At 40.4% G+C, this 16,084-nt stretch overlaps 1 protein-coding gene across 1 annotated transcript; it reads right to left on the minus strand.

Moving 5' to 3' along the window:
• Positions 1-3,027: 3,027 nt before the first annotated feature.
• On the minus strand, positions 3,028-8,708 carry LOC135204509 (uncharacterized). Its single transcript, XM_064234681.1, has 3 exons — positions 8,481-8,708; positions 5,871-5,963; positions 3,028-5,703 (listed from the first exon to the last, which is right to left on the minus strand). The coding sequence occupies exon 3, from the start codon at positions 5,669-5,671 to the stop codon at positions 3,257-3,259; it is 2,415 nt and encodes an 804-aa protein (XP_064090751.1). The 5' UTR covers positions 5,672-5,703; positions 5,871-5,963; positions 8,481-8,708; the 3' UTR covers positions 3,028-3,256.
• Between the last annotated feature and the right edge of the window lie 7,376 nt (positions 8,709-16,084).

Here is a 16,084-nt window from a genome sequence, read left to right on the forward strand (position 1 = left end):
GACAAAATTACTGCAGAAGATGGATGCTGGGTACCAACTCAAGAAAAGGGAATGGACGACATCAAGCTGTATGGTAAGAGCATCAAGGAAATAGACACCCTAATTCAGACTGCAGACTGTAAGGATTGTATCTGGGGACATCAGGATGGAGTTTGGAATAGAAAAATGTGCCTTAGTCAACATACAAAAGAGCAAAGTAACAAGGACTGAAGGGATAAAGCTACCAGATGGGAACAACATCAAACACATAGATTAGACAAGATACAAATACCTGGAAATAATGGAAGGAGTGGATATAAAACACGAAGAGATGAAGGACACGATCAGGAAAGAATATATGCAGAGACTCAAGGCGATACTCAAGTCAAAACTCAACGCCGGAAATATGATAAAAGCCATAAACACATGGGCAGTGCCAGTAATCAGATACAGCACAGTAATAGTGGAATGGACGAAGGCAGAACTTCGCAACATAGACCAGAAAACGAGGAAATATGACAATACACAAAGCACTACACCCAAGAGCAGATACGGACAGACTATACATAACATGAAAGGAAGGAGGGAGGGGATTACTAAGCATAGAGGACTGCGTCAACATCGAGAACAGAACGCTGTAGCAATATATGAAAACCAGTGAAGACAAGTGGCTCAAGAGTGCAGGGGAAGAAGGATTAATAAAAGTAGACGAAATACCCACAAATATTCAGAGACGGGAGAATGACAAGCAGAACAGAGGAATGGCACAACAAACCAATGCACGGACAATACATGAGACAGACTAAAGAACTAGCCAGCGATGACACATGGTAGTGGCTACAGAGGGGAGAGCTCAAGAAGGAAACTGAAGGAATGATAACAGCGGCACAAGATCTGGCCCTAAGAACCAGATATGTTTAAAAAACGATAGATGGAAAAAAACATCTCCCATATGTAGGAAGTGCAATACGAAAAATGAATCCATAAACCGCATAGCAAGCGAATGCCTGGCACTTGCACAGAACCAGTACAAAAAGAGGCATGATTCAGTGGTAAAAGCCCTCCACTGGAGCCTGTGCAAGAAACACCAAGCTACCTTGCAGTAATAAGTGGTACGAGCACCAACCTGAAGGAGTGATAGAAAACGATCAGGCAAAAATCCTTTGGGACTATGGTATCAGAACAGATAGGGTGATACTACGTGCAAATAGACCAGACGTGACGTTGATTGACAAAATCAAGTATCACTCATTGATGTCGCAATACCATGGGACACCAGAGTTGAAGAGAAAGAGAGAGAAAAATGGATAAGTATCAAGACCTGAAAATAGAAATAAGAAGGATATGGGATATGACAGTGGAAATTGTACCCTTAATCATAGGAGCACTAGGCACGATCCCAAGATCCCTGAAAAGGAATCTGGAAAAACTAGAGGCTGAAGTAGCTCTAGGACTCATGATGCAGAAGAGTGTGATCCTAGAAACAGCGCACATAGTAAGAAAAGTGATGGACTCCTAAGGAAGCAGGATGCAACCCGGAACCCCACACTATAAATACCACCCAGTCAAATTGGAGGACTGTGATAGAAAAAAATAATAATGATAATAATAATCGTCTATAAATCATTAATTTTACCTGATAAGTCTATATCAAAATGCAGTAAACTGATGATTCATTACAGGCAATTACTCGATAATGACCAAATATAGATACCCCCTGGGTACTGTAACACTGACTTACTAAATGCCAATTCCCTGTGCCCTGGAATACTACCCTGAGATGGTCTCAAGCCTTCAATGTTGACATTTGTGATCAAGTCACAAAAAATATTTGAAAATACTTTTTAAAAACTTACAAATACTTTAGTTTGAGAGATAGAGACAGTCATTGTTTGATATGATATAAACCTCATAAAAAGCGGTTGAAAGAATTCTAATGGTGGTTTTTATATGTAATAATGACAAAAGAACTGTCAGATTCACCATTGTCAAAGCTATGGCTGTCTACGAACTCTCTGATTGATTAATATCCTAAGCATAGGCCTAACAGCCTAAATTTTAAGGCATGATTATCAACATTGGTGTTCTGGAATGATAGATACATTCACTAAAGGATTTGTTGTCAGAATTATACGTCTTTTGTCATAATTCACTTGAATTTTATGACTCTTAGAGATTTGTGAGAGTTCTTATAGGTCATTATATGTTTCAGGTTTAAAGTTTAAGTGGAACAGTATAATATAAAAACGACTAACGTAAGTTTTTAGTAAATATTTATAGGGACCCAAGGGAACCGTTTCATGGGAAATCTTGCCTACAACTATACTTCCGTGTCATGTCAATGTATAGCTTTTTCCTAATACCATTCACTTAATTGATATATTTGGTCAAGATATTTTATTAGTGGGTCATTTTCCTTAATAGAATGTGAACCACTTTTCTACATAGGAAAATTCTCCTTGTGCGACACATAAATAAACAGATCTTACAGGTGGTTACAGGAGTCACGGTCCAGTTTAAATACTGACTGGAGTTTCTGCTCAGTATTCAGAGTAGGCCTAAATCCACCTTTTCTCGTTTTCCCGTTTGGAGTTTCCAGTAGTGATTTTCTTACCTGTAGGCACTGAAGGATGTTTCAGGCCTGTGGAAATTATGTTTGATTATGTGTTCAATTTAAAATACCCTATTTTGAGAGGATCCAGTGCCCCTAGCCAAGAATTTAGTTATTCAGCTTTATAATCCATGGCTGGACATTTCCTCAGCAGGACTTTTTCAGAATTCAGAACAAAAACAGCCTCTTGATGTTCATTTCGCAGCATCGAGCTTTGCATTGTGATTCGACATTCTAAAACTAAGGTGGTTATTGTAAATCACATTCATTAATATAATTCTTCTTTGTTGTTAAGTTGGCTTATAACATTTCCACACTTATGAACACAAAGGTCACATGATCCAAATTTGTATGAACTTTGAGAGGTATAATTTTGGATGTTGAAAATGCCACTAGTTTCATTTCTTAATTTATTTCCTTTGATAACAATTCTTGGTAATTCTAAACATAAAATACAACTACATGTGTAATCATCAACAGTAATTAAAATCTAAAGTAATCTGCTTGTCGCTTTTTGTAAAAAGAAAAAATAATTCATTTAGGAAATATCTGTTGCAAACCTTAATTCTATTAACACAGCACTTTTTCCCGAGATTGTTTTAAACCCTTAAGATATAGTTAAGAAAAATTTACACAAGTCAACAGTGTGAGTTGTGTAGGCCTAAGTTAGCCTATGGTGATTACTGGCTTCTCGAACATTCCGTAGCTTTCATAAATCCTCTGGTGACCTGTCAGAGCCGGTGCCAAATCCTCCAACTCCTTGAGAGAGAGGTGGGCTAGTTCATCGCAGCCGCAAGAGTCGTTCGTTTCAGGTCCCGATATTCCTGCGCAGTCTCGCGAAGTGCAGGCGGTTTCCGGTGACGAGTCAGTTGATTTATAAGCAGTCCGTGCAGTAGCTGCATCGTTGCTTAAAGCAAAACATTCCAAACAGTTTATGCAAGCATCCTTACTTTGCAGAGAAGTAAGGGTCACTGATGGAGATGAGATTTGGGAAGATTGACCTTGACCTTCTGGTGCTGTTTGGCTCTCCCGCTCAGCCTGAGGATGCGAGCGCAGCAAGACAGCATCAAGGGGTGCGACGGCCCTTTCGGGGCTTTGGTCTGCCGAAGCGCTTGAGGGAACTGGCAAACACATAGTGCATTGCTCGTTTTGACAGACCAGAGTTGATGGAACTGGACGTGGAGAAGAAAATGAGGAATGGACGTCGTGGAAACCCGGAAATTTGTGACCTCGCATCAAGCACTGAGCAACTTGCTGTTGTGTGAAGGAACTTGCTAAAATGGGGCTGGCAGGGCTTGAGGGAGTTTCTTCTAGGCAGGACTGAACAACGAATGAACTGGGCGATGGGCGTGGTGAGATACTGACGTTTACAGGAGATGTAGTTTGGGAAGACAACGGCTGGATGTCCACGCAGTCTTGCGGGCGTGAACACGGCGAAAAGATGTTTGGGGAGGGCGTATCCCTTAAAAGAATACATTCCAGCTTCGACAGCAAAGGTTCAGTATCTAGCTGGCTCTCAGCTTGATTTGGAAATAGGAGAGATGTGTGACCACACTGCCCACTTTCTGGAGTAGAATGCAACAAAACGTCGTCTGCGGAGATTGGTTGGGCAGAGACGCAATTTACAGAACTACACCCATCATCTTCTGTCTTTGTCGGTGGTGATCCTTTGGTGGGTGGCCCCTCGTAAGTGAGTGCCGGGATGTGAGCGCACAGTTCGCTTTGTGGAAACTGATCCTTTGGGGTAAAGTTATTTTCAAAAGTATCTCCACTTGGGGATGAAGACTCGTCATTTCTCATGAATATGTTCTCAGACCTTGATGATGGTGAGCAGACGGTCTGTCGGTTGTTGGAAAATGGGTAAGATGAATTGTCACTCGGTAAAGACAATGAGGAAGTTGAGCTTCGGACGAGTTGCTCCTCATAAGTGGGTACTAAAGATTTGAAATACTCGTGACTTGGAGGAAATGGATCAGTTGAAGCGTCATTGCTTGTTGATGTATGCCCAAATCGCTGGGGCTGTCCATGAATGCACTCGACTGGCTGGTTTTCAGTGGGTTGGCTCAATGAGCTTTGGTTTTTGAGATGAGATGAGAGCGGAACCTTTGGACTGGATCGAGCTTTGCGTTTCGGCACCACAGGATGAATGAAACGCTGGCTTTGAGAATATGGATGAGGCGAAAGATTTGAGGGAGTTTTCGCTGACATATCATATCTTGGTGCGAGTGGGTATGAATATGACATGGGGCTTGGGAAGCTTATATGGGGCAAACTTTGAGGGTAGACGAGGCTTGGGGGGTATGCCGGCAACAAAGACTGGCGGTGTCTCCAACTCTGGGGGATGAACCAGGGCGTGACAAGTTGTGGGAGGGGCATTGATGGGTATGGTCTCTGGTATGATGGATTCTCAAAATACATTGGCACTAGGGGCTGTAGCCACTGTTGACCCTGCACTGAGGAACAAGTTGGAACAAGTTTCGTTTCAAGGTTCTTCACCTGCTCTTGGCCCGTGAAGTTTGCATATTTGTCTTCCCAAAATGTCAGTGCTTTGAAACACTTCACCTCTATGCTATTGATGAAAATCTTGTTGGCAGTGTTGTCATAGACTGTCCCAGTCTGTAAGACAACGCAAACTATGGTGGTGGACAGTAATTCTGGGGTCACGTACGGAAAACTCTTAAAATTTGCAAGTGGCAACTGGCACAGGAGTGACCCCAGACCAAGCAGGTACATCTCCGTGTTCCTGTTGTAATCGAGCAGGATTCCGTAAAACATGCGGTTCACAAACTGGAATTCCGTGGGCAACACCTCAGGGATGCCCGCGTCCATGCACGTCTCGACGCGTCTGATGATCGTGGCGTAGTTGTACTTCTTGCTCGTCTCACACTGCTCGACCACTTCGAACAAGCCGAACATGAAGTTCTCCATGTTGATCACTCTGCTGGCACACTTGCCATCGATGAAGATGCAGGACTTGAGGGCGATGACCGGTTTCCCTATGCTGTTGCAGGGGTCGAATCTGTACACTTTGATCCAGCTCTCCTCTGGGCTGAGGTGCCCCACGAATGTGTACGCCATCATCTCGCCGGGATATCTTAATTCTTTTCTTCTCTCTGAAAGCAAGAACAAGGTGTACTACAGCTCAAGAATATTATACGTAGATACATATTAGCATGTTAAATGTGAAAATTTGCCACCAAAACACAATTTAAACAAATTTGTATACACTTTACTTCAGTATTTTGACACTTAGTTAAGCAAAGTTGCCTGTGGCACTGACCACGTCTGAATAATCAAGGGTTTCTTCGGTGTTCCCAACTTTCCCATCTGCACCCTTGAAGACTTGCTGACTTGCCAGTCCTATGTCTGTGCTCTGAAAGGAAGTAAGTGGTATGAGGTATCCCTTCTGGAATAGGTGGTCAGATTTTAAGCCTAAATTATACAAATCTAAACGTTCTAAGAAGATTAATCACAAGATGCTGATTTGTGAATGGTTGGAATGCTCACGTTAAAGGTGTCATAAATACATTTGAGACAGAATTTCTTGTATTCTGCCAAGCTTATCTAATGACATAATTTAGCTGTGGTTATAGCTGAATCTTGCTCCGAAGTCTTGATCCCCAATATTTAGCCTTCCAAAAGTAGTATCTTTCGAAATATGATAGAAGGCTGGCTTAAAATATCGCCTTTCTCAAATAAGAAACATTACTTTTGCCAAAACCATTTTGTTCAGTCAACACCAATGGCAGAAATTTTTACGAGTTAGTTCGGTTCATCTATACTCTATACAGACGACCTATATAACCAAGAGTCCGTGCTGGCATAAGGCCAAATTAACTTAACAAATGCAGAGTATATGGAACATATAGGGCATTCCTCTCTATCTTTAAAAGTTGTCAAGATGATTCAAAGGATCGACCATTAAGTTTCACACTACACGATCGGGAACATCTCTGCACACACACACACACACACACACACACACACACGGAGAGAGAGAGAGAGAGAGAGAGAGAGAGAGAGAGAGAGAGAGAGAGAGAGAGAGAGAGATAAGATCGTCTTCTGTATACCCAATCTCGGTACATCACCCTATTGTTTAGCTCTATGTCAGAGAGACCTTGCCTCCCAGTGTGCTTTTAAATACAATGAACCAGAGACTTTTGTGTCCCCCCGGCAAAAAAAAGAGAAAAAAATAAAATAAAACAAATAGATACAAAAAAACTGACAAGTTTCTTGTATTCAGACCATAGGCCTAAAGAGAGCAGGTCTCTCTTCGCCTTTCAAGGGCAAATAGCAAGGTAGCTCGCTCCTGTTTACGATTTGTTGCTGATGATTTCAAATAGAAGCGCATTATTTTTTTTTAAATAACTAAAAATCAGCTAGTAAGTTATGATTTGATTAGTTCTTATGTTAATTTTTATGATAAATCGTTAAAAAAAACTAGACATAAATACGCGCTAGCGTTCCATTCAACATAAAGCCATCTTCCTTTCTTTTGTTTGAGGTGGTTTATGAATATATATATAAAAAAACTCTAAAATGCTAAAATCACGGTGAAAGTCATGTAAAAATTTACACACAAAACTTAGTCTTATTTACGAAACAACACCTGCAGAGACACAACTTATCACCTACATGTCAAACTCCATCCGATGCCTCTTCCACACCTCTATATACAATCCTCTCACGACCCATTTTCTGCACATTTATCAATTTATATCCTTTCATGACTCCATCAATAGACGTATTAATTAGCCATTGAGACGTAAAACTACCCAATTTAAGACCTACTGACGCTAAATCACTCTTCTATCTATACATAGTCTAACTCACGCTGCACTTCCAGTAGGCCTATAGTACTTCTTTTTAAATCGCCCTCACCAAATTATCTTTCCAAATCTAGACCCCCGTGACCTGGGTATCTGGACCTGGGTATTTAGACCTGGGTATCGGGTGCGTCACCTCCATGTGACCTTCCTTCCCTGCATCCCTTTTTCTGCCTCCGGGCGTTCACTGGCTTGGTTCATCTTTTCTTCCACTTTGGTTGTTTATCCTTTTCTCCATTGTTATCCGTCCCCATTTATAAATATTTTGCTATAATGGAGGGAGGAAAAGATAGAAAATACTGTCCATATAATCTATAGGAAAGCTATAATCGTGTTAATTCATACATAGAACTAAATGGGGGAAAACAAACGGTACAAAATTCAAGAAAACAATGCTTCCAAACAACGGGAGGTTAGACTATTATAGACGAGAGAGAGAGAGAGAGAGAGAGAGAGAGAGAGAGAGAGAGAGAGAGAGAGAGAGAGAGAGAGAGAGAGAGAGAGAGAGCGAATTTCATTTAGGTCTCAGCTATGGTTAAGACCTCGTGGGAAAACTTAAAGATAACACGTGGAAAGGATTAACCAAACCAATCAGAAAATATCTCCTCCTCTCTCTCTCTCTCTCTCTCTCTCTCTCTCTCTCCTCACACCGCCTCTCTCTTATCAAACACAGGCATCTAAAAACGCATTATTCCTAAATATGATTTGCTTGAATATATGAAAGCGAGCATGCACAAGCAACTCTCTCTCTCTCTCTCTCTCTCTCTCTCTCTCTCTCTCTCCTCTCTCTCTCTCGTTATCACCATATCAATGCACATAGGCCTAAGAAGGACAGACACTGGCCCGAAGAATGTGCTGTCAGATCCATCGTGTACTGTATATATTCTTTTAAAAAAAATCAATATCCATTTATAGATATTTATAACAATTTCACGTTTGTGTTCCAGCGACGGATTCCAGGACACAAAAACAAACAAACTAACGCACAAACACAAAAACAAGCGTCAAAATACGACAAACTTGACGTGGATTACTTATATATAGGACTATAGGAATTCCCTTACCTCGTGAGTATAGAGCTCTGATAAGTAAAATATCCTTTTCTCGATGTAAGTAAATATAAGTATATGTCGTATACAGCTTGTATAGGAGACTTGGAGAACCTGCGCTCTACTGCCTCTACGACATCTCCTGGCGGTCTACTCTACACTTGCTCTACACCGGCTATACGACATTTCACAGTCGTCATAGGCCTATAGACTAGTCCTCTCAGTTGCCAGTTAACAACGAGCTCACACACACACACACAGGCGCTATATAGGCTTATGGCACAAACAAACAAACACGCAGACAAACAAACAAACGCACACACACAGCATGAATACAACGTATGTCGATTTAATCAAATTAAAATCAATATAGATGGAGATATAGACGCATAAATCAAGGAAGAACATAGAAGAGGACGTTTTCTTATGTCTCTTAGCCTTTCAATAATTATTCATTTATCAATTCCTTAATGTTTGTGTATATTATAAAGATAACTATTACGAGAACAAATTCATTGATTTAACCTGTTTATAAGCATGGCATATATGATGATAATGGAGTTGATAACTTATAAGTAATTAGAATATGTTTATTTATCTCCGTTGCTGAACCAAGGGACAGAATTGTGTGTGTGTGTGTGTGTGTGTGTGTGTGTGTAACATCATCCAAATACACAATATCACAAATGCCATTTAATTCGTATATTTAAACCATTAGATTGAAATTCTTGAGTTTTAGTTTAAATTTATTTGCTCTACAAAAAAAAACTTTATCTTTTATCTCTTGAGTTAATACAAGTTCAATTCATAAAGAACCTCGCTAATTTGAGAGACTCTCTCTCTCTCTCTCTCTCTCTCTCTCTCTCTCTCTCTCTCTCTCTCTCTCTCTCTCTCTCTCTCTCTCTCTCTCTCTCTCTCTCTCTCTCTCTCTGGTGTCTTATATAAGCAACTGGTTTCTTCTTTCTCGGTCTCGTCCGTGATTGAAAATTCATAGTATATATATATATATATATATTATATATATATATATATAGATATATATATATATATATATATATATATCAATCCTGAAATTCCTGCCGGTTAACTGGTTCTAGTCTCGGAAAATTGAAAGAGAAACAATAATTAAATATAAGAACTTACTCTACGAGGTGGAAGAGCTGATCCCGTCACCATTATTGTTTACATTTCGAAGTGAAAAGAAAAAAAATAAGTATTTTAAAGAAAAGATTAAAATCGATCTCTAAAATAGCACCGGTGATGACTTCCCTAATTAAATTGACGTCAGTCTTCTCTCCCAGGAACTTTAATAGAGGTATAGGCCTATGATTCCGGTGTGACTTATTCTATACGGTGTGTTTTTTCCCGTAGGCCTTACTACCTAATTTTAATTTTAAACAAATTTATTCATTTCAGTTTCAGGTCTAAAATAACATATTTTAAGCTTAGAATACTTTTTTAAATAGTAAATTAAATTTCTAAATGTTCGTTCCACGTGACGGTGACTACCCCTAGTATTTACCTATATACCTAGGCCTATTTAGGCCTATGGGACTCTCCCGTAGGCCTATTTAGTACATATACCATATATTGCCTTATTAATCCACCAGGCCTACCTTGTTTGACAAAGGTTTTCACTAAGCCCATCCGATATACTTTTAACCCTTTGTCATGAAGTGTAAATACCTATTTTGACATGCCGAATAGGCCTATGTAATTACTACTCATTCATATTAGGCCTATTGAAATTAAGAGTAAATATATCATATACTGTATTCTATAAGAACACCTAATTGTACAAATCTTGAGTTACGCAATGTGTCTACTGGCGTGAGAGTTAGACATACCTAAACTCAAATTTTATTTTAGGCCTTCTTCAGCATTTTAATTGGTTGCTAGGCCTATGGAATTGCCATTTTTTATACAGGTTTTTATTCGCAGCCTATAACTGCTTTATGCCTGTAACTGCACAAATGGGGCAGGCTACAGCCTAACCTGGCGTAGGTGGCCATGACTAGGTGCTGGTAAAGTTTTGTATGAATATTACCTAATGTGATTTTCACATGTTTTTCTTTAATTATAGTCATGGTGCATTATATTCTCTATATCTTGGTTTTGTAACGATTAGTGACAGTACTGTATACTTTATACCTATATTCTGTATAATTTGGTTCTGTAATGATTAGTAACATTGTACAGAATAGCTTACAATTTAGTAATTTAAACCTAATAAAAACTATGAATTTGTAAATTGAAGTTCACCGATATGATGAGCATTACGTTATTACATGATCTTTTCCCTATATACGAAAAAATAATTAAAAAGTTTAGAAATTTGGTTGTAAATTAAATTGTTCTTATGCAGCCATAGTTTTTAATGTACTACCTATATGAGAAGGTCTGGTTCACGGACATTATATTATTTGTTATATTACTCCATGGCAGCTCAAGTGGTTACAGAATTTCCCAGGCTTTGAGGAAGCCACAAGATATGATGGAAATAGATTTTCAAAGCTGATTCATCACGAGGTTAAGTGCGTGGTCTCTGACCAGTTTTCACCTCGTACGCGCAGGCATTGCCAGATCTCACAGATTCCTTCCTTTACAATCTTAGATTGTTTTAACCAGTTACCAACTGGCGCTTGGCAAAATGTCCTATTGGTAAGACTGAAGTTTTGTTAGCTACTATAAAAAATACAAATTGATTTACGATTTGTTATTTTGCAGCTGCTAACTGTGTATCGTTTTCTAGTATCAGGTTTAATGCTATATACACTCAGTTTCCAAGGAGTTTATCAAGGCCACAGCTAGAATGCAAATTGGTTTGCCAAATGCAGTTATGAAATCTTCTGACCTCCATATATTTGAGCGAGGTATTTTAAGCGACGTGCAAATTCATTCGTGCTCTCTGCTGACTTCTCCCGAAATTTCAGGTGTATCGGTTTCTATTTTTTATTCCCACATTTTTGGTTATTTGATAACCTTTTCCTATAACTTTGGAGCCCTCTTGGATTTACACATACTAGTCTGTTGACTGCCCACAAGGTTTTTCAGCTGAAGATTTCAAGGAATAGGGAAAGGGAACAGTTTGAGAAATAGTATGTCATTATTGTTAGTCAGTCGATGAAACTTATTCATATGGAACAAGTGACAGAGGAAATTTACTTGAAATTCAAGCTTCCAAAGAATATGGTGTTCATTAGGAAGAAGTAAGAGGAAGTAAAGTGAAATACAGAAGAGATCCCAGTTAATAAAAAAAGAAAAAAAATAATAAATAGATATCAGGGTAGTAATGCATTGCATTTTCTCTTGAACTTACGGAATTTCCAACTGCACGACATCCTCAGTAGGGATACTGTTCCACAGTCCAACGGTGTGAGGAATAAAGGACCTCTGGAGGAACTGACAGGTTCGACAGGGAGGCTAAACATTTACTGCATATTGGTGCTGCTGTTCAGCGAAGCTAGTTGCTCTCGGTAGACAAATGGGATCAGTTGTGAATGTGACAGATCTCTTCTGAAATACAACTTATGAAAAAGTGATCAACAAGAGACCATCTGTTGATAGGGAACAAAGCAGTTCTCGAAATGCGTGCATCCTTTCGTAACTAAATAATAATGTACTCCTTAACCTAATCAAGTACATTGATGGTGATGTTTCCCAGCCTTGTAAGATGGGTTAAACTCTTGAAGCATTGCCCTTATGGGCTCCCTGTACTATTTTTAAATTTGTTCATGAAACTTACCTGACAGATATATATATAGCTGTATTTTCTGAAGTCCGACAGAATTTAAAAATTCGCGGCACGCAGTGGGCGGCCAGGTGGTAGTACCCATTCCCGCCGCTGGGAGGCGGATATCAGGACTATTCCCATTTTCTATTCATATTTTTTTTCTGTCGCCGTCGGTAAACAACTGTTTACAGACCTCCGCCTAGGATTTTGAAAAACTTCATTAGCCACTTAAGTATCCTAATTATTCTTTCGATTATTAACTTGGATTTGTGGCTAGGCATACGCTATCGTAAATTTTTTTCATTGCATTTGATGTCTGAAGCTAGTTAGCCAAGTTTCAGACTTTGTTGTCTGCACGGTAAGGTGAGGCTACCGGAACTTTCGGTAGACACTCGCTTAGTATATATGACGTTTACACCAGCACGCTTTTGGGGACGCTCAGCAGGACGCTTTTGTGGACATTCGCCAGGACGCTTCGGTGGAAGCTCGGCAGGACGCTTTGCAAGAGAAAGACTTGTAGACTATCCAGGAAGTCTTTTGTCCAATATCATAAGAACATTGAACGGTCTTTTTCGATCCTCGGTTCTCTCTTGATGATCTCTATTCGAATATTACTCCCTTTTCTTGGAAAAGAGTCTTGCCAAAGAGTCAAGGAGTTCTTTTAAAAGTCTCGTTCATTAGAACGTGGACAGTCGTTTTCCTTTCTTTCTCTCTTCCTCGTCGAGGAAAGATGTAGTAGAGAATTCGATGTTCAAATTACTACAATACTTACGTAGTTTATCTTTGCGTCATTTTGCTAACGCATGGGTCAAGTCATATACGCATATCGTATTTACCTCTGCGGATAGAAGCCGAAAGAACTGTTGTTCTAATGTATTTATTTGACACTCCCTTCAACCTTCCAAGAGTTTTCGGAGTAAGAACAACTCTTCAGGTATTGTTACGACAACACCAACTCAGCTTCTGTATTTAGCGAATTCTGTTTCGTTTAAATAGGCCTGCTTGAGAGTTTCCTTTTGCTCGATAATATCATACCTATTCCTTCGTAAAGGGAGTAGCTGGCAACTCAGGCAGATAGTATTCTGTTCACCACTGAAGCTTTTCTTCGAGGAAGACTTCTCCTTCACTCTTTTTGATAGAGATCGAAGGTGGTCGATCTCCAATCCTTATTTTGTTTTCTTGAAGGAAAGAATTTAGGATGGAGATCGTTGTTCAGAATACTATAAATATACTACGTATATTAACCTCGCGACATGATTCTACTAAGCAGTTGAATTGTCCGAGGGGTAGGCGCATATCCTAGTTATTCTACGGATTGCGACTTAGACGAGAAGTATTCTAATTGAACTGCAACACCAACTCAGCTTCTGTATTTAGCGAATTTTGTTTCGTTTAAATATGCCTGCTTGAGAGTTCCCTTTTGCTCGATAATTTCATACCTATCCTTCGTAAAAGGAGTAGCTGGCAACTCAGGCACATAGTGCGAGACGATGATCAAGGCTGCTGTTACTGTGATCTACGCAGTACCGGCTAGCTCGGTGTCATGCGCGGTTGGTTACGTCTCTCTTCCTTGCGGGAATGGCTGAATAAACCGTCTCTCTGCCCTACAATCATGGATTTTTAGCCTCGGGTTGAGGAAATTTCTAGTAATCTTGAATGATCATACCTGCCGTTTACTTAGAAAATTTCAACAAGATATCTCTTATACTTGTTAGTGCGGGTTTTACTGCACGGTAACATTTGGTACGAATCTACCGCGGCATAGCACTATAATAATGCTCTCCTGCTTATGCAAAGCGCAGCCTTATTTGGGGAAGGAAGCAGGCTGAGTGAGGGAATGGATGAGTTTGCTGGGGACCATTTCCTCGTTGGAGAAGCTTGTTTTCCCTGAGTAAACAGCAATTCAGACCTCTACAAATTTTCCTCACGAAGAAATTGGAATAACATCAAAGATCTTGTAATTCTAATTTTCTCTCAACGGCTTGAGGATCACCTCGGGTGATAGCGAGAGGGTGCCAGACATCCGAACAGAGAACAGATGTTCTGGCACATTGTCTGAAAGAATTGGAAGCCAAATTGGTCGGCTCTCCAGTTCCTCGAAGGGTGAGTTTGGATCGAGTGGCCCAAATCATCTCGGATAATTTCTCAGCTCTCTCATAGCTCGAGAAGAGAGAATTGGTTATGGGCTTGGGCACGGAACGTAACGATCCTCAAGAGGTTCGTTAAACTAGTGCACGTCCGTGCGGGTCTTCTCGATCGAAGGCAACAACTACTGACGTCTGAGTAATCCTCACTTAGAAGTATGTCGAAAGTGAGGAGAGACTGAGGGCGTCCTTTCGTTAAGTTTTTCGTAATATTGAAGACGAAGGAGCTTCCTCTTAAGTTGTTCCCTTATTCATGATCCTAGAGGATTAGCTTTAGTCGCCACATGTTGGCCTCTAAGAGGTTGGATTCACAGAGGTCAGGTAATTCAGAGAATTGTCCAAAGACCCTTCCCGAGAAGAATCGGTGTAATCTAACATCGTCACTTAGTGAAGTATCTAATATCTCTCCTCTCTGAGTCTGAAGGCGTTCAGACTATCGAGAAGCGATAAGATCTTCAAGACTAATGGCAGTCTCTTGGCCAAGGCAAAGCAGTGCTGCCTATTTTCAGTTTTCAATCGGAGGGGGCCGTTTCTGGAGATAGTGAAGGGAAATGACTGTTCCTCCACCTCGACCTCTGTGAATTTCGTTATGGTTCTATCTTTCCGTATGAAGTATGAGATAAGATAGAAGTCCTAACTATTGTAGAATATGCAAATATGTTGTTGACGGCCTCTAGGCTCAGAGATTCGGTTCTGTCAAACAACAAAGCTTCACGATCTTGAGGTCTGTGGAGATCTTGAAATTCTCTAGATCAAAGGTTCCGGCATGGAACTTAGACGTAGTCTGAGTTTCTGATGCCAAAAGCATTTCGAACCTATCCTTTCTGCGAACTTAATACACGTGACCAGAAAGGCTAATATTCTAACCGCTCTAGCCACGGCAAGGAGGTGGGTTAGTGAGGTTTTAGCCATCATCAGAGGTTTTGGCTTTAAAGGACATAATGCGGTCTGTCCTCTAAGCCTTCCGTTCTTGATAAGAACGAAAACCTGTCTAACCCTTGACCCGAAGGCTTGGAGACCAAGGGTATGGCACAAATTATTGGGCAAGGGCGTTAGAGAGTCCTGTGCCCTGTAGGGTCTCTCAAGTTTTATCTTGATAAAACTATAGAAAGTCAAGGTCAACGGACAATCTGCGGTGTTCCGTAAAAAGACCAAACTGGTTCATGTCCAAGAACACCCTGGCATTATAGCCAAGGAGTTCTTTTAAGAGGTCTCATTCATTATGTTTGCCATAAAGATTTGAGATATTTTCTTAATATCAATGCTCAAGAGGTGAGGGCGCGGCCTCGGAAGCATTTCAACAGAGCATGACACTCAGTAACATCCTGAGTGCCACGCTTTAGCGAAGCAACTCTGTGTTCGCTTCACACTCCCGACGGGATGTGAAGACGACATTTCAGATCCGTAAGTCGCTAGGACCATACATATCCGTAGATATATTATTGGGTGCAGGAAGCAACACGAATCCTATCCTATAGAAAAGGGATAGGTGTGCTTTTAACTTTGAAGGGTTGGTCGTTTGAGGCGCGTTCCTTTTCTTTAGCCTAGAAGTTATGGAACTAAATTTGATAGGTTAGGTCAGGTGGTGGTTTTAGCTTCGGTGCCCTCAGAAGTATGGTCATATGGTCTAGTCACATTGTGGTCACGCCCCCGTTGACAGATCATCTAGAGCGCACCAGCATTACAGGTCTCTACCTCGCTGGCAACTCTAGTAACGCAGAAGCAGACTTTGGTGACAGTAA

The sequence above is a fragment of the Macrobrachium nipponense genome, chromosome 47 (assembly GCF_015104395.2).
Source record: "Macrobrachium nipponense isolate FS-2020 chromosome 47, ASM1510439v2, whole genome shotgun sequence".
In the NCBI taxonomy this organism is placed as follows: Eukaryota; Metazoa; Arthropoda; class Malacostraca; order Decapoda; family Palaemonidae; genus Macrobrachium; species Macrobrachium nipponense.